The sequence below is a fragment of the Leptodactylus fuscus genome, chromosome 2 (assembly GCF_031893055.1).
Source record: "Leptodactylus fuscus isolate aLepFus1 chromosome 2, aLepFus1.hap2, whole genome shotgun sequence".
Taxonomy (NCBI): domain Eukaryota; kingdom Metazoa; phylum Chordata; class Amphibia; order Anura; family Leptodactylidae; genus Leptodactylus; species Leptodactylus fuscus.
In genome coordinates this window covers 51,207,857-51,233,406 of record NC_134266.1, presented here as the reverse complement: position 1 = coordinate 51,233,406, position 25,550 = coordinate 51,207,857, and the positions used below count along the sequence as shown (strand labels likewise).

General features: G+C 42.0%; 2 protein-coding genes across 10 annotated transcripts in view; one reads left to right on the top strand and one right to left on the bottom strand.

The window, feature by feature from the left end:
• The window catches only part of PIPOX (pipecolic acid and sarcosine oxidase), a 228,954-nt gene extending 203,614 nt beyond the window's left edge, over window positions 1-25,340 (top strand). The window contains exon 9 of the mRNA XM_075263782.1: window positions 25,331-25,340. The gene's annotated coding sequence lies outside the window, so the exon portion shown is untranslated. The remainder of the gene's footprint in view (window positions 1-25,330) is intronic.
• The window catches only part of MYO18A (myosin XVIIIA), a 243,618-nt gene that overhangs the window by 53,914 nt on the left and 164,154 nt on the right, over window positions 1-25,550 (bottom strand). For all 9 annotated transcript variants that reach the window (XM_075263717.1, XM_075263719.1, XM_075263718.1 and 6 more), the window contains 7 exons: window positions 25,371-25,499; window positions 18,255-18,398; window positions 9,170-9,259; window positions 8,405-8,524; window positions 3,981-4,092; window positions 3,464-3,591; window positions 2,103-2,257 (listed from right to left, as the gene is read on the bottom strand). In XM_075263717.1, the coding sequence (XP_075119818.1) occupies window positions 2,103-2,257; window positions 3,464-3,591; window positions 3,981-4,092; window positions 8,405-8,524; window positions 9,170-9,259; window positions 18,255-18,398; window positions 25,371-25,499 (878 nt within the window). The remainder of the gene's footprint in view (window positions 1-2,102; window positions 2,258-3,463; window positions 3,592-3,980; window positions 4,093-8,404; window positions 8,525-9,169; window positions 9,260-18,254; window positions 18,399-25,370; window positions 25,500-25,550) is intronic.

The following is a 25,550-nucleotide window of genomic DNA, read 5'->3' as shown; positions in this document are numbered from 1 at the left end:
GCTTATACCTATGAATCTATATTCATTATAAAGATACAATCACAATGCCAAACCTCATATGTCATAATAATTGAGATAATTCAGCGATTCAGTAGAGAAATGAATAAGGGCGGTGAAACAGCCAAGAGTGTCAGACTAAATATATGAAACTGGCATGGATACCATTAACAAATCCTAACACTAAATGACAGAAACCGAACAAATATGATGAATTTAGGCAAAACCTGATGACTGTGATGGAACCAGTCAACCATCTAATGTGTATGGGGGTGTCCAGACTGATAGCAGCTGTCCGGGGACAGAACAGTGGGGCATGCTGGAATATAAAAATGTGTGGGATCCTTTTGCTCTTGGGGTGATAAACCGCTGCCAGATACCGCTAGCGCCAGCTTATTACTCTACCTATGCATGGCTTGACTTAACCAAGGCCTTATTCACACATCAGTATTTTGGTCAGTGTTTTGTTTGCAAACCAAAACCAGGACTGGGATGGAAAACATACAAGTGCAAATCTTTCCATGATATCTTATCACTGTGTGGTCTCTACTTCTAGTTTGTACTCACACTCACTGATGTAAATGACTTAGCAAAACAGTGACATGTGAATAAGGCCTGAGTGTGCCCAAATGTATGGGAGGGAAGTTTCCAAAAAGAATAGCTTTTGGTAGAACAAGTGTTCAGCCCTCAGGTGTATGGTGACCGTAATGGCAGTGTATTTTGAGGTCGCAAAAATGACATAAATTAAAATAGACTATCTTATGCAGAATAAAGAGGAAAATGTTACATTACCATCGCGCATTTAAGAGTCGGTGACATATAGATAGTGATAATGTCACAGCGGGTGCAGAAGTGATTAAATGGTTCCTGATGTACTGACAATAGATCATGTATCTAAGTATGGATTGCAGACAGAGACTAGTACCTTGCAGTACTAAATGGCAAAGCAGGGGACCCACCACCATAAAAGAGTTCTACGCAGGAACCCACTACTCACTAGATCTAATAAAGACGTGAATAGCTTTCCTAGCTTCAGGATTCCATTATCTACCACAGCGCTACTTTTAAGGTAAGGAGTTAAAATGGAACTATTGTCCAATTCTGAATCGCTATGAATATTACTAAAGAAAAGTCAAGCCAGGTAAAGAATCTCACATTTAAAAGAGATTTCTAAGTAATAAAACCCATTTTCATATTCTCTAATAAAGGGGGGTAAATAAATGTTATTGAGACTGTGGCAGAGTCTGACGAAAAACTGACTTTTTCCTCTTAAGATTTAAGTTTAAAAACAATGGATACCCGACGGTCCTTATTACAGTCATTGGATCCTCTAAGCCAGGGGTCCTCAAACTTTTTAAACAGTGGGCCGGAGGCAGAGCAGGTCGCACAGACATTTGGAGCGGTGCCCTCCAATAGGTAAAGTGAAGTGCGCTCCATGGCCTGGCCTGAGCTCCCCAGGAGCTTCATTATAAATGCACGCCTGCCGGCGTTGTCGGTGGGGCCAGACAGAAGTGCTTGGCGGGCCGCATGTGGCCCGCGGGCCGCAGTTTGAGGACCCCTGCTCTAAGCTATAGCTATAGTATGTAACTGCTACTTTAGTCGTCCGCCTTTCCATTGTTTGGGTCCCCCCGAACAACGGAGATGCAACGCTAGAGTGAACCTAGCGCAAGTGGAGAAGAAAACATAATTCTTTAATAAGATACATTACAAAGTCTCTTACTTTCACCTGCGCTATTCATTGAACCCTTCTCACCCCCCCCCCTCAAACCAGGCTCTCATTCAGTAACCCTATTCTGTATTGATGAATAGCAGACACCCTGAAACAATGCTGTCTAAAGATGGGGGGATAACTCGTTTTACTGGGATGAGCAAATACAAAAGAAACTGGATTCATTGGTGATCTAGATTCTGGATTTTGAGATAAGGCAAGAAAAGGAACATCAGAAGTAGCCGGCACAAATACAATTCAGTTATGTAATAATAAACTGTGTTCCATAGTCAGATACATCTCACAGAGCTAGTCAACAGGAATACAGCTTTCCAAATAGCCAATTTATTCAGTGCAAATCAGTAGTGAACCATGGAGAACTTCTAACATCACTGACCTTCGCTGCTTCTTCTCAAGTTCATGATTACGTCCCTGGTGCCCTTCTAAATGGAGCTTGGTGTCTTGTAGCTCAGCCGTCAGCCTCTGGCACTTCTTTTTCAGTTGTTGCAGCGTTCTCTGTGACTCATCATTATCTGCCTGCAGATCTGCAAGCTAAATGGAGAAAAAGTTTCATGTATAGAGCGCTCAGGTAGACGGCTTGTAGAACAGAGAGATTCGGAAAGAGCTTATGGAAAAAACGTGGGCGCCCATTTACCAGCTAGAAGCCGCTCAATACATTTACTATAGAGAATGGCTATGGCTAATATCACATAAAAATATGTTTTTATATACAGTCAGTAGCATGAAAGTTAAAGCCCCACGTGGCGGAAATGCTGCAGCAGAAACCATGGCGTTTTATAGTCCCTGCAATGTGGATGGGAGACTAGTCAGTCTCATTCATACATTGCAGAAAAATATCTGCATCAGAAACCCTAAAGTTTCCAAAAGCGTCGCAACATGTTAATTATATCTACGGAAATGCTGGCGGTTTCTGTAAAGGTATAATTCAAGCAGAAAGTCTACAGCGCAAAACTCTGCAGACTTTCTGTGAAAAGCACTGTTGGAAAAACCATGCGTCTCTGCCATGGTTTTTTTCAGATCACTTATTGGCTATGGCTCATTATGTGGGGCCTTAGGGTAAGTTCACACAGGGTTCACACGGAGGCCGCCTCAGGTTCTGGACTAAAATACGGGTAGCTGCGACTGGATGCAGAGCAGTGCACCGGCATCCAGTCACGTACTCCGCTCTGGATTAGGCTCAGATGAATGGGCCTAGTCGGGAGGGAGTGTCTTCTGGCGTATGTCACGAGGCAAATCCGCCTGATGAATGAGCAATGAGCCGGGAACAAACAGCTTCCGGAAAAAAGAACTGAACAGCTCCCATTGACTTCAATGGGAGCCGTCTTTTTGGTCAGAATTTTGAGGCGGATACGGCCTCAAAATCCTGATCAAAAAACCCCGTGTGAACTTACCCTTAGACTAATGGAGATTTCCCAAGATTGCAAGATACCACCAATTACAAGAACAGGGGGGTCTCACGTGTCCTATCTGAATGGAGCAATAGTTGAGCGTGGGTATTACTGCTCCATTCAATCTCTATTGGAGACAGACTGGAGCTATCTTTGGCAGTACCAAAGAGATTGAATGGAATGATACCCATATTCCCAAATTTTGACTATACAATTTGGGGACACAGAATTAGTTATGGTTTCCGAAATGCATTCTAAATATGTTGAAAGTGCAAATGCGTTTCCACATGTGTCCTGTCTCCCACCATTATAGTGAGATACGTTAGCAAAGAATGGAAAGCAAACTTACTCTGCGTTCCAGCTGCCTCTTACTCTGCTGTTCCACTTCCAGTTTATCCTCAAACTCTTGCTGCATCCTCTTCTTTGTGAAGTCAATCTCACGTACAGAACGCTCGTATTTGAGCCGCCATTCTCCACCTGTATGACAAAACCGAAAGACAATGAAGATTATGAAACATCCATTTTCTGAATGATTAACAAATCATAATGTCAATAGTGTAGGAGAAATTTAAAGAGATTCACAACTCCTAAAACGGATATGTGTGTATATACATATAGATGTAGCAGCCGGCAAAGAAAAAGTGGCGCCTATGTACACTCCAACACTATATACAGTACAGGCAGTGGAGCCATGAGAGGCAAAGACTCCAGAATTCAGAAGATGTACTCTGCAGTCCGGATTGTAATGTAGGACCCCTAAAAGACCCTTAAACATGAGCATTCGTAGCACTAGAGACATCTTCTTCCTTCTTGAGGAGACTTGTTACTACTGGCGCAGGGATATAGAATGGTGGAAGTCGACATACCAGAATCATCATCATCCATCTCTCCATTCAGCTCTGCTGCTCGGATCAGTCGGGCCTCCATTACCTCCACTTCCATAGACTCCATCTGCTTTTTAAGTGCATCATATTTGGCCTAGACATAAAGACAACTAGTTAGAGGCCATTTCGCAGTATATATGCACATCTCGCAGTTGTTTTTCTTTGAACTGTCTATTCACAATCCCGATGTAAAATGAAATAAACAACGTATTCACACCTGACAACAACATTCCTAAATAGGAGCAATAGTCAGACAGATTGGTGGAACAGATGAGAATATTAGATCCCGTCGGTCAATGACAAGTTTACCCCAGAGGAAGCCGCATACATCTGCATAAGCAGATTTACTTCTTCTGTATAGAAGTGGAGTACATAATGCATCTGCTTAAGTCAAACAGCCATGAAATTGTTTCTACTCTTTCTATATACATGTGTGTTTATATACACATGTGTGCGTCTGAGACATGGAGAGTATATTGGAGTATGTATGTAATTTTATTACATAATCTCGTGAGTCTCTCTAGCAAAAAGTCAACATAATGTGGAACATCCCAATATCACAAGCAGAAGACTGAAGCTGGCCACACACACTTCACATAGCTGCCAAAAGCTCAGCCATTATTTTACTGGGACATCATAATACCTGCCCGTGACATCACTACGGTATGATAAACTTCTTCATAAACTTTGAGGTCACAGTTTATACAGTGATATTTGTGTGTGCATTATCCAGGTACTGTGACATAACATTGTGCATTATCCAGGTACTGTGACATCACACTGTGCATTATCCAGGTACTGTGTCATCGCTGTGTGCATTATCCTGGTACTGTGACGTCATTGTGTGCATTATCCCCGTGCTGTGATGTCATTGTGTGCATTACCCTGCTACTGTGACGTCATTGTGTGCATTATCCCAGTACTGTGACGTTACTGTATGCATTATCCCCATACTGTGACGTCATTGTGGGCATTATCCCGGTACTGTGATGTCATTTTGTGCATTGTCCCGGTACTGTGACATCACTGTGTGCATTATCCCGGTACTGTGACGTCATTGTGTGCATTATCCCAGTACTGTGACGTTACTATATGCATTATCCGGGTACTGTGACATCACTCTGTTAATTGCCCTGGCATTGTGATGTCACAGTGAGAATTTACCCGATATTGTGACATGACTATGTGCATTACCACTGTACTGTGCCATCACTGTGTGCATTATCTGTACAATAAAATAACTGTATACTTTCCAAGTCCTGAACTTGCTGCTTCAGCTGAACATGGCATAATGGGGCCCCATTACAAGTTTAGGTGTGGAGCCGCATAGTTACTTGTTACGCCCCTGCTATTTAGGCTTTCTTATTAAATGTTCTCTTCCTTGACTAGAGATATACTGTATATTCATTATAGCAGCATCTGATAATAATCCAAAACCTCAAACCCGCTCCTATTGATGCTGGTGTTTAAAGGGATTTTACTTAACTGGGTAATAGTGTTGCGAACACTCGGATGCAACAGACACAGGAGAGAGCTAGCTGCTGACGGGTGGAGAACAATTGAAGAGCTGTATTAAATGCTTGCATTAGGCAAAAAGTGCTTTTTCCTTTCTTTGGAAGACAAGTTTTATCTGGTATACAAATAAGAATTCCAGTCCTTTAATCTAAATGGTAAATAGATCATTATGGAAATGTAATTATGTCACCATTAGTGAAACAAATGGCAGACATTAATGCAATGGTCCTGAAAGTGAGAGAAGATCATTCTCTCCTCTAGGATACATATATACTCCAGAGTGTCGGGAAATGAGGAGCGATTTTACAGAACGCACAGAGTCTCCGTATAAGAACGGGAGGTCATCTACGCTTTCTGTGGAGCTAGACATTAGAAATCTGAAAAGAACACTTTTCACACATTAATACTGGCAGACAAAACAAGTCTGAAGTGTTCTCGGTCACAAGAGGTACTCGGACCACAGATCTTGCTGCCAATCCCTTCCACTCCATCCCAGACTTACAAGTAATCAGTATTATTAGGAAAGACGGCAAGGCCAATCTGGAGCAGTGACAACACAAACACAAAGGAAGAGAATAGCAAGCAAAATCTTGGCACTACTGAAATGGTGTTACCGTATTAGAGACACAGCTATTCCCCAATAACAAGCGGCGGGACACAGGCCTGTGAGAGCGGCATAGCATTGTAATATTACACGACACGGCAAGAGATGCATTTGTGGTACAAGGCAGATGGCGCGACAGAAGCTTTCTATAGCAATATGTACAGAAAGATATTCCGAAAGGTATGTACCGCACATGAAAGACCCTTTTAAATGTGGCGAACGACTTTGAAGAACCATCTGTCCACTTTGTAAACAAACGTGCAGAAAAGACGAAAAACTGGCGCACGTGTAGCACTTGGGCACAAAGCTAGTAAACTTTCTTGCAATCTATAGTAATCTGCTTGGTGGTTATGTATGAAGAAAAGCAGAAATCACAGTGTAGCAGCCATTTTGCTTCACTGCAATTTTTTTAATTTTTTAAATTAAAAGTCTAGCTTCGCCATAACTACCGTACTTTAAAAAAACACTTATAATATGTTGTCGGGCGGGTTAACATACCTTTCTTTTGTGCAATCTTACTAGCTGGAAAATACTTTGATTCCATATGTAAATGAAAGGGCTGTGAGGAACGTCTACCCCCCCTCCCGACTGTACATAACACAGTATATATGTATCCTAGAGGAGAGAAGGATCTTCTCTCGCTTTCAGGGCCATTGAATTAATGTTTGCCATTTGTTTCACTAGGATGTAAGGCCCGCTCTTCTGACAGTGGGTAGATATCGAAGCCAAAATTCACAGCACTGATCTCCAACACTGGCACATACCAGGAAAGCTGTCATCTTTCTAGCGATATATAATACCGCATATGGATGAGGACATGAAAGGTCCTCTTGAATATGCTGCCACCCTGAGGGATACATTTATAGGCACAGTCAGCACTTAAAGAGGACAAACTCTCCCTAGCAGTCATTTCTGTTAGTTTCAGAACCCAATATGCAAATTAGGCTTTCTACTCTCAGGTGGGTGGTCCTGAGCTGGAATAAAGTCAGGTACCTCCCACCTGACAGTAGAGAACCTAACTGGCATATCAATTAACAACATTGATAGCTGAAGAATAGTCTGGCCTAGAGAAAAATTTCCATCTGCTTTGGAATTAGTGAAGCAGTGGTTAATAAAGGATGCAAAGAGTTGGAGGAGATGGATATGGTGAAAGGTCCTCTCTAAGGCTCCTGAACCTGTCTGCTCTTAAATAATGGCTCTAGCCTACAACCAGCAGCAAGGAGGGGGTTAGGAGCCTTCAGTGCAGACAGCACTCTGCCTATGAAAGTACCAGAGGGCAAACATGGCATTAAGTGTATTAGTGTCTACTTCTGGCTTATGCAATGTACAGGTATGCTATAATTGTATCCCTGAATCACTTCCTTTAAAGGGATTATAGTATACCGAATATTTGAGTAACTATTATTAAACTATTTAATGTTAAAGCAACAGTCATCTCCTGATGGATGTGAAGGATGTGGGATTACTTCTTAGCCTATCTGGTTTCAGTTACAGACAGAACATTGAGGGTAGGTTTCTACTACAGCAAGCTGCCCCTCAGCTGTAAATCTGACCAATCTAAAACACTTTTAAACATTTATTCTTTCATCGTCACTGGAGGGTATAACTTCTCAGACACTGCTGAAATACCTTTATTAGCCAACTCTCTGAATTGCAATACAGAATAGTGCATAGGTCATAATATAAAAAATACCATGACGGGTGTTGGTTTTATTTTTATTTGTCAAGTTTTGTACCCTCCTTTTAGTTAAATACCAAAGATCAAGTGTTAAACCATGTCTGGCCATGTGAGACACTGAGATCTGCTCAGGGCACCCCCAGAAAACAGGTAAAGTATATTAGTTAGACAGGATAAGCCATGGCCAGTAAGGCATATAAATCTACAGCAGTATTACAGGTTGTCATTCAGATGAATGGCTGTACATGTTACCGTAGAAAAGTTTGAGAAAGGAGCGGGAGTTGCCCAAATAGGGCATATTGCCAGGATATGGAAGTCTTCATAAAACAACCCTTTAAGTAAGAGAATAGTCATTAATCTGAAACTATTGTTTGTAGTGCTGTATGCAGACACATGACCCATGGCCCTGACTATTCCTTGTTTAAAGGCCAGTGTCCTTATAAGGTACTTCGTGAAGGGCAGCAGCAAGACAAACAGAGCAGGCTAAGGAGGCTGTCAAGCAGTCTTTTGCACCCATTAGATCATATTCCAAGAGATAAGAGGGAGATGGCTTGCAATGAGCCACAGGCGCCTTCCACACTTAGATGACACAATGCAAAGCAGTTTTACCTGCAGATCCTTCATGTCTTTCTCTACACGCAGCCTCTCGGCAGTCTCTGTCTCCAGTAGCTGGGAGGCAGATTCTCCTGTATTTCTCTCGTCTGTGAGCTCAGAATTCAGTTCTGTGATCTACAAGCAGATTAGCACATGATATTGTCAGAATTTCCAAAGAAGAAGAAGAAAGACAAGCCTTAAATAGACAAAGATATTCCCTAATCTGATCCATTTTTTTGGAAATTTCTGTTTATTGTAAATTCAAATAAAATAAAAAAATTCAGTGAAAGTTTCTCGAAAAATATCAGTTCTCAGTTAACAATGCGTGATAGATTTTAAAAGAGTTGTCTTGAATTTTTTTGAAAACAGCCCAAGGACCCAAATGTCAGCCAATTTCAGTGAATGTTGTACAGCCCTACTGTGATAGACTGAAATCAATGGCGTTATGTATACCTTAGTCTTTCACAAGAACAAAAACATAAGATCATGTCAGTCAACAGTGATGCTCTGGTGGTCCTGGCCAGTCATGTAGTGATAACAAGTCCATCGGGACCGCTGCAGCCAAGATAGCCAGAAACTGACATGATATCGTCATTCAATGACCTGTGGGGACCACTGAAGTTGTACTGCTACAGCGGGTATGTAGTGGTTATTTTCTTATTTTATTTTCTATCGTTTCATGTTCTTAGGCTACTGTCAGAAACTCATACACAATCCTTTTAACCGCAGTAAAAAGAGAATCCCGGTCCCACGCACTGTGAATTGTGAAATATACATTACCCTGCCCTCCAAGCGGTCGTTGTTCAGTCGCAGCTCATTCCGCTCTTTCTCCACTTTGTCCAACCTGCCTTTCAATTGTTGTATCTCCTCCTGCAGAAAGAAGAGGCATGTAATAAGTCACAATATAGAAAAACGATCTTTGGTGATACATAGAACACTCTAAAAGAAATTCATCATACTCTGTTCACATATATTTTTGGGGGCAAGTAACTTCATCTTGGTTACAGAATAACAATATCCAAAAATAATCAATCCTCTGCTCAACCATCAGGCAGTAAATGACCCCATTCTGACGCTATATGTATCTATTAAACGGAATTACCATGGTCATATATAGGGAAGTGAATGAGAAGTCGTCAAGGTGCTGAGGTCCAGAATTCGCGGTATGTTACCAGCTCTTCTGTACTAAGGAGTGACACCCAGGATTTCCACACAACAGTGTTAAAATGCTGAGTGTGGGATCTGGTTGGGCTAATAATATTCCAGCAATGCTGACCCAAAAAGGGCGCTCAATATTTGTTGCAGTGTGTGATGGGATCCATTCAGAATAATCCAAATAATCTGCCTCTCTTAAGAAAGAAAGACCCATGACCGGGAAACTGATGATCAACTTTGCCCTAAATCCATTTATAATGCCATGCCAGCCTGAACACAGACATTTGGTATTTCATGTCAGATTTAGTGCCCCAGAATTGTGACTTTATGGGGAATTTACTTATCTGTCACACACTGATGCAGTGGTACAAGTGTGATTCTTAGGGCTCGTTCACAAGGTGCAAGAGGGGGCGGATTTTGACGCCGAATCCACCTCAAAATCTGCCACCCCATAATAGAGGTCTATGTAGACCGCTAGCGTCCTTTTTTCCATGAGCGGTTTGTTTGTCAGCCGCGGCGTCCGCCTTGTGACAGCACACTCCGTACTAAGCCTACATAAATTTGGGCCTACTCCAGAACTGAAAGCCGCAACTATCGGAAGCCGCAACAGTCGCATTTTGGTCCAATTCTGACACGGCTTCCCACGTCAAAATAAGTACCAAAATATGCGGTCACTAGCCCCGTGTGAACTAGCCCTTACTGTCTTTCCTAGGCGTCCTTCCAGATCTACTCTGTGTTTTACTTCCTGTATGTAAGGATTTACTAAAACATACATGTCAGAGGTGGTGTCAGGTCCTCTTTAGGAGGTACAGTATGGCCTGTATTTAGGGCTTACGATGACATGTCCTCACTTTATCAGTGTGACTTCTATTACCAGAACGCAGCTGAAGATAAATCAATAACGGATTAAGATGTTACATCTCATCATTGATCTCTTTCCTGCTCTCACAGTGTGAAAAGCTTTGTCATAAAAAATGACCAAAAGTAAAGATTCCAATCTGACCATTGCTATATGGAGGACTAGAGTATACAGATATATATCTGTTGGAGGTCAAACTCTTGCCCAGTGTCTGTACCCATCAGAGAAATAATTTATCACTATCTCTCCTATGGCATCCCTCTCCTCTCCATCTGTAAATCATGAACTGAGCAAACAATTCCCTTGTGAGGTTCTTGATAATCATAATCATATTCTCCGCCACTCCTCCTCCATCACACAAACCTCCAGTGTACAATAAATGTAATGTGAACATCCCTACCAGCAGCAGCTTCCAGCCAAGGGGAGGGGAGACGGCGTGGTTCTTGGCTCACATTCATTCTAACATTCACACTTCTGTAGGTCTACAAGGTTATATTTCATGTGATGGTTGGCAGTCGATGCCAATCAATGGCATGCTCTAGGACGGTGGTGCCCAACCTCTAAGACAACTGGAATCCTTAAAGCGTAACTAAACTTTCGGACAACTTGTGATTTTCTGGCATCCTAATCTGTATACAAACATCAATACTGCCACCAATCGCTGACCTCAGTGGTCTCTTACCATATACTGAAGGCCCTAATGTTTTTAGAACTTGGACAGCCTCTTTAAAAGGTCTGAAAATATCAACAACAAGTATCATCTGATGGCCGAATTTTAGAGTTTGGTGATGAGCATTTTGGAGTTTTGATCAATAAAACCATTCAGCTATTCCAAAGATATAAGCCATTTTAGTGTTGATGTAGATTAAGCTATACTAGTCAAATGGACATGATGTACAGCACAGAGACCCTGTCAAACCACAGTACTACAAGTCCACTTGGTTAGTTGATCGCGATTTGTATCAGCACTAGAAGGGCTTATATCTTTGGAATGGCTGAACAGTTTTGGATAAACAAAACACCAAAATGGTCAGGGTGACCGCACCAATCAGATGATGTATGTCATTGGGCTTTTCAGGTCTGGTGAAAGGTCCTCTTTTAAGCCTCATCCCTCAACCACTCTCTAGCCAAAGATAAAACAGATCAGCGGGTTATTAACCTGCAAATTTTTATACAGCAAAGACAACTACTGTGCATTTTTTGTTCCCACTTTTGGCAGATTTCTAGGTTTAGCGTTCCGTTGTAGCGTCTTTCAACTGGTTCCAACACACTGCTGTTTTCCTACTCATTTTGCATAACAATCCCTCAGAACAGGAACTGTAGACCAGTCATTTTTATCTACTGAATCAGCTGATGGTAAACGTGTCAGTTCTTGCTCATCGCTAAACTTTGGTCTGGTTTTTAGCAGCTAATGTAAGGGTATTTTGGGATTTTGGGCAGAAATTCCTGTAACTCCAGGGATTAGATTACAGGTGATTTTCTACATTTTTTTTTTTTTTTTTTCCGGAAAACGCTCTTTGAGCTTCACCAGCTCTCAGGATTAAAGCCAAGCCATTGTGTGGCTGGGTGATTCATGGCCCAACAATATAAAGTAAATCAGCTATACCAGTAAATATAATAGGTTCTCCTCATTAGGAACAGATTTCGAAACCATCTTGTACTGGAGAATACAATGGGCCTGTGAGAGTTATAATTTTACTCTATGGGAGGACCACTTAACCTAAAATACAAGTTGCTTTATATAAAAGAACTCATAACAACATTCACAAATACGCGGTAGTCAGTACGTAAAAGCGGCTATAACTTATTAGGAAACATTACAGATGAGGCTTAGATTGTGGAGGACGATTTCCTAAGGTGTCCTCAGCAGGCTCCATTGTCTCTAGTTACATGGAGAACGCAGCAGGAAACCCTTTTACAGCTTAATCCTCCTGATAAAAATGAGCTTGTACTTATAGCTATAGTACACAATATTCATGTTCTACAGGACAACATATTTCTAAGGAAACTTTGTAGTTTCTTCCAAAAGTTATTCAGATCAACAGGCCTTAAAGGGACACTACACCTAGACAAAAATAATAAAAGTAAACAAGTGCTATAGTCATCCTCGCTGTTTGTAAACGATACATACAGGGACCAGGACGAAGAACTGCGCTTAACTGGATTATAAGACAATCACTTTATTAAAGTTCAGCACAACGCGTTTCGGGCACAAGTCGCCTTTTCTCAAGTGCAACAGGAACTGCCGTGGATGACCAGACATCTGGTCATCCATGGCAGTTCTTGTTGCACTTGAGAAAGGGCGGCTTGTGCCCAAAACGCGTTGTGCTGAACTCTAATAAAGTGGTTGTCTTATAATCCAGTTAAGCGCGGGCCTTCGTCCTGGTCCCTGTATGTATCGTTTACACCATTGGTGAATAGGATCCAGCTGCTCTACCACACGTAGGGAGGAACCCCCTGTAATTGGTTCCCAGGCGCATATGGTAGATGTGAATTCCTCACAACTCTACCAGGTGAGAGCATACCAAACAATTGTCAGTATACCCTCACCTATACAATACTTTACCATATACGGCTTGGTGCCGTCTTGCCTTTTTGTTTTTGCTGTTTGTAAAACTTTTCTTCATGAACCTGAAGATGTAGTGGAAATTCTGCAGGGAACACGGGGGTTCAACGGGTTATGTAGGAAAATATAAAGCTTACTAGTATATTACCAGCCCCCGATAAGCTTACATACCGATATATACTGTACAGTGGTCCACATTCTTAGGTTTGGGGGGGGGCGTAATGGGAGACAAGTCTCGTTCCTCCGTCTTAAACGCCAAATCTAAGTCATGTGACTGACCACGCTCTACTCTATGTATAAGCAGCAGTAGAGCAGAGTCAGTCACATGACAAAATTTTAGCATTAGCAGAGGTGGCCCTTCAATTTTCAGTCATATGACAGACTCTGCACAACTGCAGCTTATACATGGAGGAGAGTATGGTCAGTCATATGACCGACAGTTGAAGCGTCAGCAGTGGAGGCAGAAGAACGAGACTTCCAGTCTAACACTGTACTCTGCAAACCTAAGTGATGGTAATGGGGTCCGATACATACAATAGTAAATATGCTTATCCATTGAAGTGAATGCAATAATACGCTTTTTATTTCCCAGATAACCCCTTTGATCGTCTACCATCTTTGGCTGGAGAGGTGGGGCTTAATCTTTTGTCCTATTGCATACTGGGTAAAGCAAGATGGCTCCTGCTCCAGCCAGTTGCCTTACAGCAAAACACCCAACACAAAGAGGCTGACTACCCACAGGATATACCTGCAGCAGATATTGTGGACCTACTATACAGTAACAGCAAAATGAGTCACATCTACAAAGTGCATTAAAAAAGCAACACAAATTACTTTCCATGCTGCAGATTTCCAAGTGGCAGCATGCTGAATTAATGTATAATGTAAGGGTTTTGACCCTTAGGGAAATTGAGGATAACAATAAATTTATATAAGTTAAACTCACTGGTGATTTTCTGTGATAGATATTTAGCAGCAGACCCATCCCATTTGAGAGTAAGTGCTGGAATGATTTTTTATTTTTGTGAATTTTTTTTGCATTTAATTAGAATTTGCAAGGACAGCAATAACGCTCATTGGAAAGTGACTTGTACTTGCATAACCGGATTTGTCAGGAGACAAGAAGTACATCTAGTGATCTCAGTTTGAGGTTTTCCAGGTGCTTCACATTATGTCCAATACATTCGGTAAACAAATCTCCTCTTAAGTCTATCGTTCCCCTTCTTGGCCTGAAGCTTTTGCTGGAATACTCAATTGTTCCACTCGTAGCCTCCAAGTTTAATCTATTCCTAATGGAGTGTGGTTACCCAAGCTTTATATGGTATTTATAGTGCCCAACGTAGAGAACTGCTGACCATGAAGAATGTCAGCCACAAGTGAGGAGAAGTGTACGACTATCTACAGGGTTCTTCCAGACTGGAGACCCAGAAAGGATCAGGATTTTACTGGTAGCACTTAACAAGGTAAAAAGTTACATAAACAGATTATCAGTCACCATGGTAAGAGCGTTTTATTACAAAGCTAAGTGCACTACACAAGGCTTCTCCTGTATCATCAGAGTAATGAGAAAAAAACCACAAGAACTCCAAGTGGGAGATTAAAGTTACAAGACAAACTGTGCCAGGTCTTTGCAAATACAGCTTTCAGGTCCTCTGGTTACAGATAGCATTGCTGGATATTTCCTGTTAGATGGAAGGGAAGCAACTTGCTAGAAATGTGTCTAAGCTAAAATACAAAGAATATATGAAAAGACTAAGGCTGGCGATACACGCCATTAAGCCGGAAACTACTCTTCCCAATGCCCAATACATATGAACGTTTGGCAGTAGCTTTTCTCTACTGAGAGCAAAAGGACTGGGCATGTTGAACTCCAACTGCCTGATCCTTATTCCCTTTGAATCTGACATTGCGAAAAAATCCGGTGGCCCCAAAACATTAGTTGGTGAATAACTTCCAACGAAATTAGTGGGTTGGGCTAACAATCTAATTTGTATGGCCACTAAAGATCTAAAGATGCTAAATGTCTACGCTCTACTTGTCAATCTACATCTTTTGACAATAAATCTATAATTCCAGAAAGTGTCATAAAAAGACTTAAGAAAAGACAAATTTCTCACAAGAGAATTTTTAGTATTATGATTGAGCTACTGAACATTGAAGAGTAAGGGGGCGTTCACACTACCGTCATTGTCCGACAGGTAATGTCCGCTGCTAATGTCTGTTCAAAATCTCGCACGGACATTAGGAGCGGACACTAGCTGTGTCCGTGACATTTTTCATTGATTTAAATGGTGATCGGGCGCGTTGTTTTACAGTCCGTGCCTGTCCTTAAGTGTCCGTTCCTAAAGATGTCCGACTTTTCAAGCGGACAGAAAAAAAACCTACATGTTGGGTTTTGCTGACCGCTGCTAATGTCCATGCAAGATTTTGAACGGACATTAGAAGCGGACACTACCTGTCGGACAATGACAGTAGTGTGAACGCTCCCTAAGAGTAAAATGGGCTGTCTCATGACCATAACCCCTTTCATGTGCCCTATTAGGGTATAAGGACCTCATAGCGATGAGTGCCTCACTATCCCTCCTCCATGAGCGAGCAGCAGGAACCACTCAAACAAGTAGCTCTGACTCTGGCAGATATGAGTGATCATTCATTTGAGTTAAAGGGGTTCTCCAGGATTAGAAAAATATATCTGCACAGTACCATTTAAATGAATGGGACTAAGCTTTAGCATGGCCAGGTCACCAGCGGACGTGATGTCACATTCTAAGAAGAAAGTAACCATGTTCTCTAATCCTGCATAAATCCTTTAACTGTAAGGTACATATTCTCAACAACTGTAGTGGTAATAGTAACTTCAGGAGCCTTTAAGCTAAAGCCCCACGTAGGGAGCCGCAGTCATCAAGTACTGTGAAAGAGACCACGGTGGAAACACGTTGCGTTTTTTTTCCACATCGCTTTTCACAGAAACTAGACATTACCTATAAAGAAAACGCCAGCGTTTCAGTAGGAATAATTGACATGCTGCAATTTACAAAAACTCATTTTTGTAATTCGCAGCATTTCCACTGTAGATATTTTTTTTGCAACGTGTGGATGGGATTAGCCAGAAATCCATCCACTTTGAAGGTACTGTAAAACATTATGATTTATTCCGCAGCGTATCTATTGTGACCAAATCACAGCATTTAAGCTGCATGGGGTCCCGACCTTAGTGTGGGTTGTCATGAGAGGATACTGTGGATTTGTGCAGTTAAAAACTGCTGTGGATTACAATACCAGGTATGTGGATTGCATTATAACAAAGCACATGAACATGCTGTAGAATTCGTCTTCAAGGAAATTGCTAAAATTTGCCGCATGTAAATATACACTCATCGGCCACTTTATTAGGTACACCTGTCCAACTGCTCGTTAACACTTAATTTCTAATCAGCCAATCACATGGCGGCAACTCAGTGCATTTAGGCATGTAGACATGGTCAAGACAATCTCCTGCAGTTCAAACCGAGCATCAGTATGGGGAAGAAAGGTGATTTGAGTGCCTTTGAACGTGGCATGGTTGTTGGTGCCAGAAGGGCTGGTCTGAGTATTTCAGAAACTGCTGATCTACTGGGATTTTCACGCACAACCATCTCTAGGGTTTACAGAGAATGGTCCGAAAAAGAAAAAACATCCAGTGAGCGGCAGTTCTGTGGGCGGAAATGCGTTGTTGATGCCAGAGGTCAGAGGAGAATGGCCAGACTGGTTCGAGCTGATAGAAAGGCAACAGTGACTCAAATAGCCACCCGTTACAACCAAGGTAGCCAGAAGAGCATCTCTGAACGCACAGTACGTCGAACTTTGAGGCAGATGGGCTACAGCAGCAGAAGACCACACCGGGTGCCACTCCTTTCAGCTAAGAACAGGAAACTGAGGCTACAATTTGCACAAGCTCATCGAAATTGGACAATTGAAGATTGGAAAAACGTTGCCTGGTCTGATGAGTCTCGATTTCTGCTGCGACATTCGGATGGTAGGGTCAGAATTTGGCGTCAACAACATGAAAGCATGGATCCATCCTGCCTTGTATCAACGGTTCAGGCTGGTGGTGGTGGTGTCATGGTGTGGGGAATATTTTCTTGGCACTCTTTGGGCCCCTTGGTACCAATTGAGCATCGTTGCAACGCCAAAGCCTACCTGAGTATTGTTGCTGACCATGTCCATCCCTTTATGACCACAATGTACCCAACATCTGATGGCTACTTTCAGCAGGATAATGCGCCATGTCATAAAGCTGGAATCATCTCAGACTGGTTTCTTGAACATGACAATGAGTTCACTGTACTCCAATGGCCTCCACAGTCACCAGATCTCAATCCAATAGAGCATCTTTGGGATGTGGTGGAACGGGAGATTCGCATCATGGATGTGCAGCCGACAAATCTGCGGCAACTGTGTGATGCCATCATGTCAATATGGACCAAAATCTCTGAGGAATGCTTCCAGCACCTTGTTGAATCTATGCCACGAAGAATTGAGGCAGTTCTGAAGGCAAAAGGGGGTCCAACCCGTTACTAGCATGGTGTACCTAATAAAGTGGCCGGTGAGTGTAGCAGGGCGATAGAATCTGCAGTGAATTAGTGGCAAAATCCACAAGAAATCTACAGAAATAGCGGCGGTTTTGCTTCTGATAAATCTGCTGAATGCGGACCTACCCTTAAAGATTGATGCTAAGTGAACAGATATTGGTTAAAGTGCAGAGGGAGGTTATGTACTAAACTAATGTTATGCTTTAAGGCCTCCAGTGATTCCCTAAACCATCCATTACATCTTTTTATAATGGCGAGTATTATACATGATACAATGCACACATCTGTAAAAATGATACAGACAAAGACACCAGGCTCAATATGCTGTATATATTTTGTGTGACAATATTCTGTGGTTACAGAGTAATCATACACAGTATTAAAAAATATGATAAACCAACCAAGCGAACGTTACATAAAAACACTATGAAGCTAGTCAACCTAAAAGTATCTTATTATACGTACACATCCACGTACACAGTTAACATATATATGATTTCTTTCACATTCATCATGCTCTATTGGTTTGGAAATAACTGCACCTGCCTACAATCTCCAGGAAAACATATTATACTGTATTATGCAATTTAACCATTTCCAATCTGCAGAGAAAAGCAGAACACGCTTCATCTACCAAACCTGACACACAACAGGCACTGCACATGAAACAAACCTGCCACGTCTACACCATACTGCTACCACCACCATACTTACGTCTTTGCCTCGGATTTGGTCTTCTGTGAGTTGCACCTGTATCAGGGGTCGGACAGTCGTGAACACTTTCCACCAGGGCCAGTCTTTTACGCCTTTGTTCTTCTTGATGTTTTTCTGGATGCAGCGAATGGCAAGCTCTTGGATCTACAGCGACATAGAAGAGGGATCAGCGGTCAAGACGTCACTTAGACCTCAAATCTTAATAGTAAAAAGAAGCAATGTGCAGTCATGAACATCAGGCAATGTAGACTGGAAATAAAGAAAACAAGCTGCTTTCAGCAGACAGGAACAATGCCAAGGACATCACTCAGATAAACTGTAGCCAGCGCGCCTTGTATGGGAGAAAGAGAAAAGGAAGATGGAGATATATATTAACGGCAGGACCATGACTAGAAGATTATTACAGGCAATGAGGACTGACGAAGGTTGGGGAAAATGAGAGGACAATAGCCATTGTGAAATAAGGAGGTGTACGCTAATAAAGAGAGTGATTGAGACAGTGAAAGAAGAAGGAGACAACCCTGCTAACAGAAGGAGTGGCAACAATAACAATCGGTAATTCGGGAGAGGATGATTTACTTTGTGGTTAGAGCTTTATTCTGTTGTCAGTCATGTACTGAGCAAAATACACCTGTAGCAATGGTGTCAATCACAAGCACTAGTCTGCTCAGATGTGACAGCTCTTATAATGGGAATTACTACTTGAAAGACACTAAAGAAAGTCGCTGCTGAATCTTTAGAGAAATTTGTGTTAAAATATTCATTGACGTGTCACCGTGTGATTCTGAGGATGCGGTTACTGCATTGATCTCTAGAAACAGATGGATATACTTTATTGACCAAAAGGTGGGGTCCAAACTAGAGTGACTATCCTTTATTGTGCTACGTCTTACAGTAACAAACTGGCACCTTCTTCAGGGTCCTCACTGCAGGTTGGACCTCCGCCATCACCACCCGCCTTTTTCCCCTTTGGTTTTCCTCGAAGCAGATATAAGACCTCTTGTCACTGGTGAGCAGCGATGGAGCCACTGAGACACCAATACACATTTACATTTAGTGGAATTTTTCCCACTTTGCACAGTCTGGTCTGATACTGTGAGCAGATCACCTATTGTATAAAGCTTTTACATACCATCATATACAGTATACCTGTGTTTCACAACCTATTCAGACTCCAAGCACCTCTGGGGAAAAAAATTCTCAGGAGGAACCCCCACTAAATGATTTCTTCACCAACACACAAAAAATATCCCAAGGATACAGATAATGTATTGTATGATAATGCATGAACGCATACAGTCTTCTTCCCAACCAGATGTTGGGGCCCTGTGGAGGGTTTACAAGGCACTCCTGTTAAGTCAATGGTGTATAGTATGGAGCACCTTGTCTTTTTCTCTATTTAAAGGGGTTTTCTGGGCAATGATACTGGTAACGTATCCTTAGGGATTCCTGACAATCAGATGTTCTCACTAACTATATGGAGAACAGAGTTAGAAGCAGATTGCTCTGGCCTACTCTGGCTGTGCTGAGATACTGCAGCACATCCCCCATTTACTTGTATAGGAGCTGAGCTGCAGTAACTCAGTGTGGCCAGTACATGGATAACCGGCTACCCACTGTTTTTTGCATAGCGGTTTGACCGGCAGATCAGAAGGTGTCCCAGGTGTAAGCCCCATGCTGATCTGATAATGATGACATATTTTAAGTGTTATTATCATCAGTGTTATTTGTCCAGAAAACCCCTTTAAGTTATATATTTTATTGAACTACTGCACAACAGGTGGCCATATAGTCTACTTCACTGTATTCTAGATGTAAAAAAAAAAATATCGTAGGAATAGCTGACATATAGTGAAATGCTTTTCAACTGCAGTTCTGTAGTAACCCCCCCCCCCCATAAGTCACGATTTTTAGTTGTCCCAGAGAGAAGACACATGATAATTTGTGACACGCACACATGTTCAATGCCAAAGGAATCGTGAAACTAAGGCATGGTAGGCATTTGAGAACTAGTGGTGAGACACCCAGATCTGCTGCACTGCACTCATAAAACAGGTCATCATACAGACTAGTCCACTCTACTCTAGAAACCAGCGGTCATACAGTCTAGTCCACTATACTCTAGAAACCAGCAGTCATACAGTCTAGTCCACTATACTATAGAAACCGGGGTCATACAGTCTAGTCCACTATACTCTAGGAACTGGGGTCATACAGAATAGTCCACTATACTCTAGAAACCAGCGGTCATACAGTCTAGTCCACTATACACTGTCTACCAATAAGTATTTGGACACCCATGCAAATGAAGATATCTGCGGTGTCACGTCTTCCACCATTAAATATTGTGTAGGAAACAGCATTCGCATTAGTGACATTCAAATGCAAGATACCATGAAGTGCAGAGTTGTCCGATTTCGAGAAAGGGGTAATTGTCGGGTACCAGAGAAATGGTCGATCTTTAAGGGACATAGCAAGCAAACTGAATTACCCAAAATCAAGAGTGGCCTATGTGATTACGAAGTGGAAGGTGAACGGTGATTGTCAGAATGTGCCCCAAGTTGGCAGATCCCGAAACTGGGAGATACTAGAGACCAACAGGTGCTGGCCAGAGAAATTCGGAAAATCTGCACCCAACTGATGGATCACACACACCAGGAGTTTCAACAGGCATCCAGGAGTATTGTGTGGATCAATACCATCCGTAAGGAAGCATCTGCTGGGATCTACCAACTATCGAATGTGAATAAATGTTGTTTTTCTTTTCTACCACAGTAGACAGTGTACTCGAGGAACCTGTGGTCATACAGTCTAGTCCACTATACTCTAGGAACCGGAGGTCATACAGTCTAGTCCACTACAATCTAGGAACCTGTGGTCATACAGTCTAATCCACTATACTCTAGGAACCTGTGGTCATACAGTCTAGTCCACTACAATCTAGGAACCTGTGGTCATACAGTCTAGTCCACTACACTCTAGGAACCTGTGGTCATACAGTCTAATCCACTATACTCTAGGAACCTGTGGTCATACAGTCTAGTCCACTACACTCTAGGAACCTGTGGTCATACAGTCTAGTCCACTATACTATAGGAACCTGTGGTCATACAGTCTAGTCCACTACAATCTAGGAACCGGAGGTCATACAGTCTAGTCCACTACACTCTAGGAACCTGTGGTCATACAGTCTAGTCCACTACAATCTAGGAACCGGAGGTCATACAGTCTAGTCCACTACACTCTAGGAACCTGTGGTCATACAGTCTAGTGCACTCTACTCTAGGAACCGGAGGTCATACAGTCTAGTCCTCTATACTCTAGGAACCGGAGGTCATACAGATACAGTGTAGTGCACTATAATCTAGGAACCGGTGGCATACAGTGTAGCCCACTATAGCCTAGGAATAGGTGCTCATGCAGCCTAGTGCAGTGTACTCTAGGAAGAGATTGTAAAAGCTTAGTGTACTATAGTCTAAGAACAGGTAGTCATGCAGCTTAAAGTACTCTAAAACAAATGACCCCAGATGTAATTACATTGCATGACAAATGACAAACATTTGTAATTCGCTTTTCTAACACATGGGACTGAAAGCGCAGGGAGAGTTGTGGGGTTTAGTGGCTGCCATACAGACATTCATCTCCAACACCCACAGGGGTCTGTTTTTACAGTGAAGCCATTTTACCCATCGGTATATTTTTGACATGTAGGAGTAAACTGGAGTACGTATAGGAAACCTATGCAAACACAGAAAAAACATCCAAACCCCATAGTGATGTTGCCCTTGGTCAGAGTCAAACCCAGGACCCCAGTGCGGCAAGGCAACAATGCTAACCATAAGCTCTATAATTTGCACTACTATATCAGTATATATCAGTATAGCAGTACTATATCAGTATAGCAGTAGGCTGTTCTTTGCTACATGACACTGTATTTTAAAGGACATCCGACAATCTTGTGCACTGTGTTCTAGGAATACAGGCTTTTACAATGTACCTTTCTTGCAGAACAAAACCCCTTCTGCTCTACTGCACCTCACTGTAACAACCATTGACTATGTTTTATAGAAATACAACACAGAGCAATCGCACTCACTACCAGCAGACTATAAAAATACAGTACATCCAGCTCCTGCAGATATAAGCCAATAAATTTGACTGATGCCCCTTCTTTTCATGCTGAGCGGACTTAAAACACTTAAATGATCAAGCTGTTCGGTAACCCCAGCACCTTTTTCTGAAACTGCTATCTACAAATATTTCTTGTCGGCTTTGCAAGGTAAACTCCGTCTCCCAAAGAAGCCGTAATCTAGTGCTGGATGTAGAAGGCCGGGGGAATTGAAAATACAGAAAAATTCATAAACAATAACATTCTAGGATAGAAACTCAGATAGCCAGATGTACTCTCTCTGATACGGGAAAACTCCTCAAACACCAACAAAATTAATTTAGAAATATGGCCGCCGCCACCGCCATCTCATTTGTGCAGCTGGGTAAATATGCCATATCCTGACAATAGTTTGTTCTCTGCTCAGCGGCCCGCTCACAGTAAAATATTATTATAACGGGAATCAAAATGTATTTATTGAATAAATATTCATAAAACACACCTGCATAGTGGGGATATTTTTTGGCTAGATTGTGTACCGATCTGTATACATATACAAAGTTACACAGATGAGAACCTGCGCTTTCTCTAATTCTATCAACCAGAGGCGCAGCTGGAAGCTCTTGGGGTCTACGGCAAAATCTGTAATGAGGTCCCTATATACCTTATCTATATAGAATAAAGGTATAACACTTATTCACTTTTTACAAACGGAGGATAACGTTCTGATATCAGAGGTTGACTATTGCGATCCTTTGGTATCAAGATAATGGGGCACCTGAGTCACCCATTTAAGCATAGCAGTAATGCTCATATGTAGCCACTGCCGCATTGACTTCAATGGGAGCAGAGCTGCAGTACTTGCATCTGGCCACTATACAGGGACAGAACATGCTATAATGGAGTGGGGAAAATAAGGAGCATCGTGGCATTGGACTATCAAGCACTCAAAAATACCCAGGCTGTAGCTGTGACAGCTAACACTCCCAGAGCCAAGGTGGTATCACCTACGGGATCCATACCACACCTTATTTTAAGCACTCCATTCTAAACTTTACTATACAGGGACTGGAGCCAACTGCTTTCAGCTCAATGTTGCATATAATATGGATGTCATATAGCTGATCAGTGCAGGGGCTGGCCTCAAGGTCATTCCAAATAACTGGTCCATTTAATTGTCTTCCCAATCAGCTGACAATTGAGAAAACACTTTATTGTCTTTGGATTTTATCTTCTATACCGCATAAAATACTATCGGCAGCATGTCACCGTGTGTGAATGTGAACGCGATGCCAATGATAAATACAAATGAATGGAGGAGGGGCGCTCATAATAATAACTGTTCCTTCACCAAGTACTCCGTATCCATCTGTATTAAAAGGAGAAGTCAATGAATGTGATATTGTCACTCATTATTTGTAAACCTGATAGTCAGGCAATCTACAATGTCCTTTAGACTAGACAGTCTTAAAATACTCCAGCGGCTGATGCTGGATCATAAATCTGGTGCATTTTTAGTTTGGTTACACCACCCATTAGCCGGCTTACTTTGCACCAGAATTTTTGATGCACACTGGCACCTTTTAACCCCAAGATGAACATGTCCTGGTGCACGCGGGGGGATGTAGGTCGCTTGTTCAGGAGCAGAGTGAGCGACAAAACCAATGGATCTCCGCTGATTTACATAGCAGGGATCCAGTGGCAATGGCCATGATTAGAAACCTCTATGATCACTGCTATTTAACCCTCATGTGTCACAAATGGTGAACACTGTCTGTTGCTGATGGGAGTGGGGGATCGCCAAATTGCTGGGTTTTTGACATTTCGCCATGGAAATATAAAATCAATAATAAAGTATTAAATCACCACATTGGCCAAGAGTATCAATAAAAACAACATACTTTCCATAACTAAAGTGCACTTACACGGCTCTGTAAATGGAAACCTAAAAAATGACAGGTGTTACAACCATTTTTGAGACTCTCTATAGTAAGCAATGGACGTGTGCTGTTGACTAGTTTCACTGTACTTTGATCCAAGTTATTAGAAAACACTTTGTTGCAATGGCTACTACATTTTATGTAACCCCTCCACTACTCCCCATTGTCTCAATAAGCATTGCAAAAACTGTACATGTAAAGCTATTGTAAGAGTCTATGTGTCCACTTTTGTACAGATATTCAGCATATACCGTTGTACAATATTGGTGGCACAAGTGTAGAGAAGTCAAATCCAACCTAAGACCTAAGATCCCTCAGAGGAGGTTTTAGTGTAGACCATCTACAGATTCTTATCACGGGGCTAGAATTTGATATAAGCTCCACCTATCCAAACACAAGGCAATGTGATTGGGGTAAGTCCGCCACGACACCATACACATGAAGGATCTGAAGACAATGATGGACTTTGCTGTATTTATAATGTAAGAGTTGTGTGGAAGAATTGGTTAAGGTCATAAACATTTAAGAAATTGACATGAAGACGTCTTGGTGCCCAACAAAGATTAAAACTTTCTTCCCAAAACACTTTCTAAAGGACAGAAGGTAATGCCAAAAAGCTTAAAGAAAAAAAAAAGGAAAGCAAAATGTTTATTTAAAGAGTCTCAATGGCAAGTGAGGAGATTGTGCAGAAGATCAGGCCAAAAATCTACACTTGACCAGAAGATCTTGTAGTAAATAGACTGAGTAGTCTTCACGTCTTTAGAAACCCAACCCATACATGTGATAAGAAGCACGCAGCCCTTACCGTATCAGAAAGTACTTGATCCCAGCTGTCTTACTAGGCTCCTGATAAAGCCTCTGCTGAAACACAGCTGAACTAAGAACTGGAAGACAAAAAAGACCTGACTGTCCCTCCCAGTCCGTGCAGACGCTTACAAGGAAACCCCCTGTCTGACATCAGGCTGTAATCTTTTATAAAAGGCGAGGAGTTTACCATTTTAGGTTACTGGTACAGGGACCAGCTGCAGGAACTTTACATGGAGTTGCCAGCCTACGAAACAACTTTACCTTTCTCTTCTTGAACTGCTGACGTGCCAGGTAACCTCTGCATGCGGCCTGGAATAATATGAGGTTCTTACGGGTCTGCTCATCCCTCTGTTCTTCAAGCTTTGTTAATGTGCCTGCTCGGAAGAAAACCTGAGAAGACAAAGAGATGGGAAAAGTAGATTTAGAGCAGATACGTCTGCT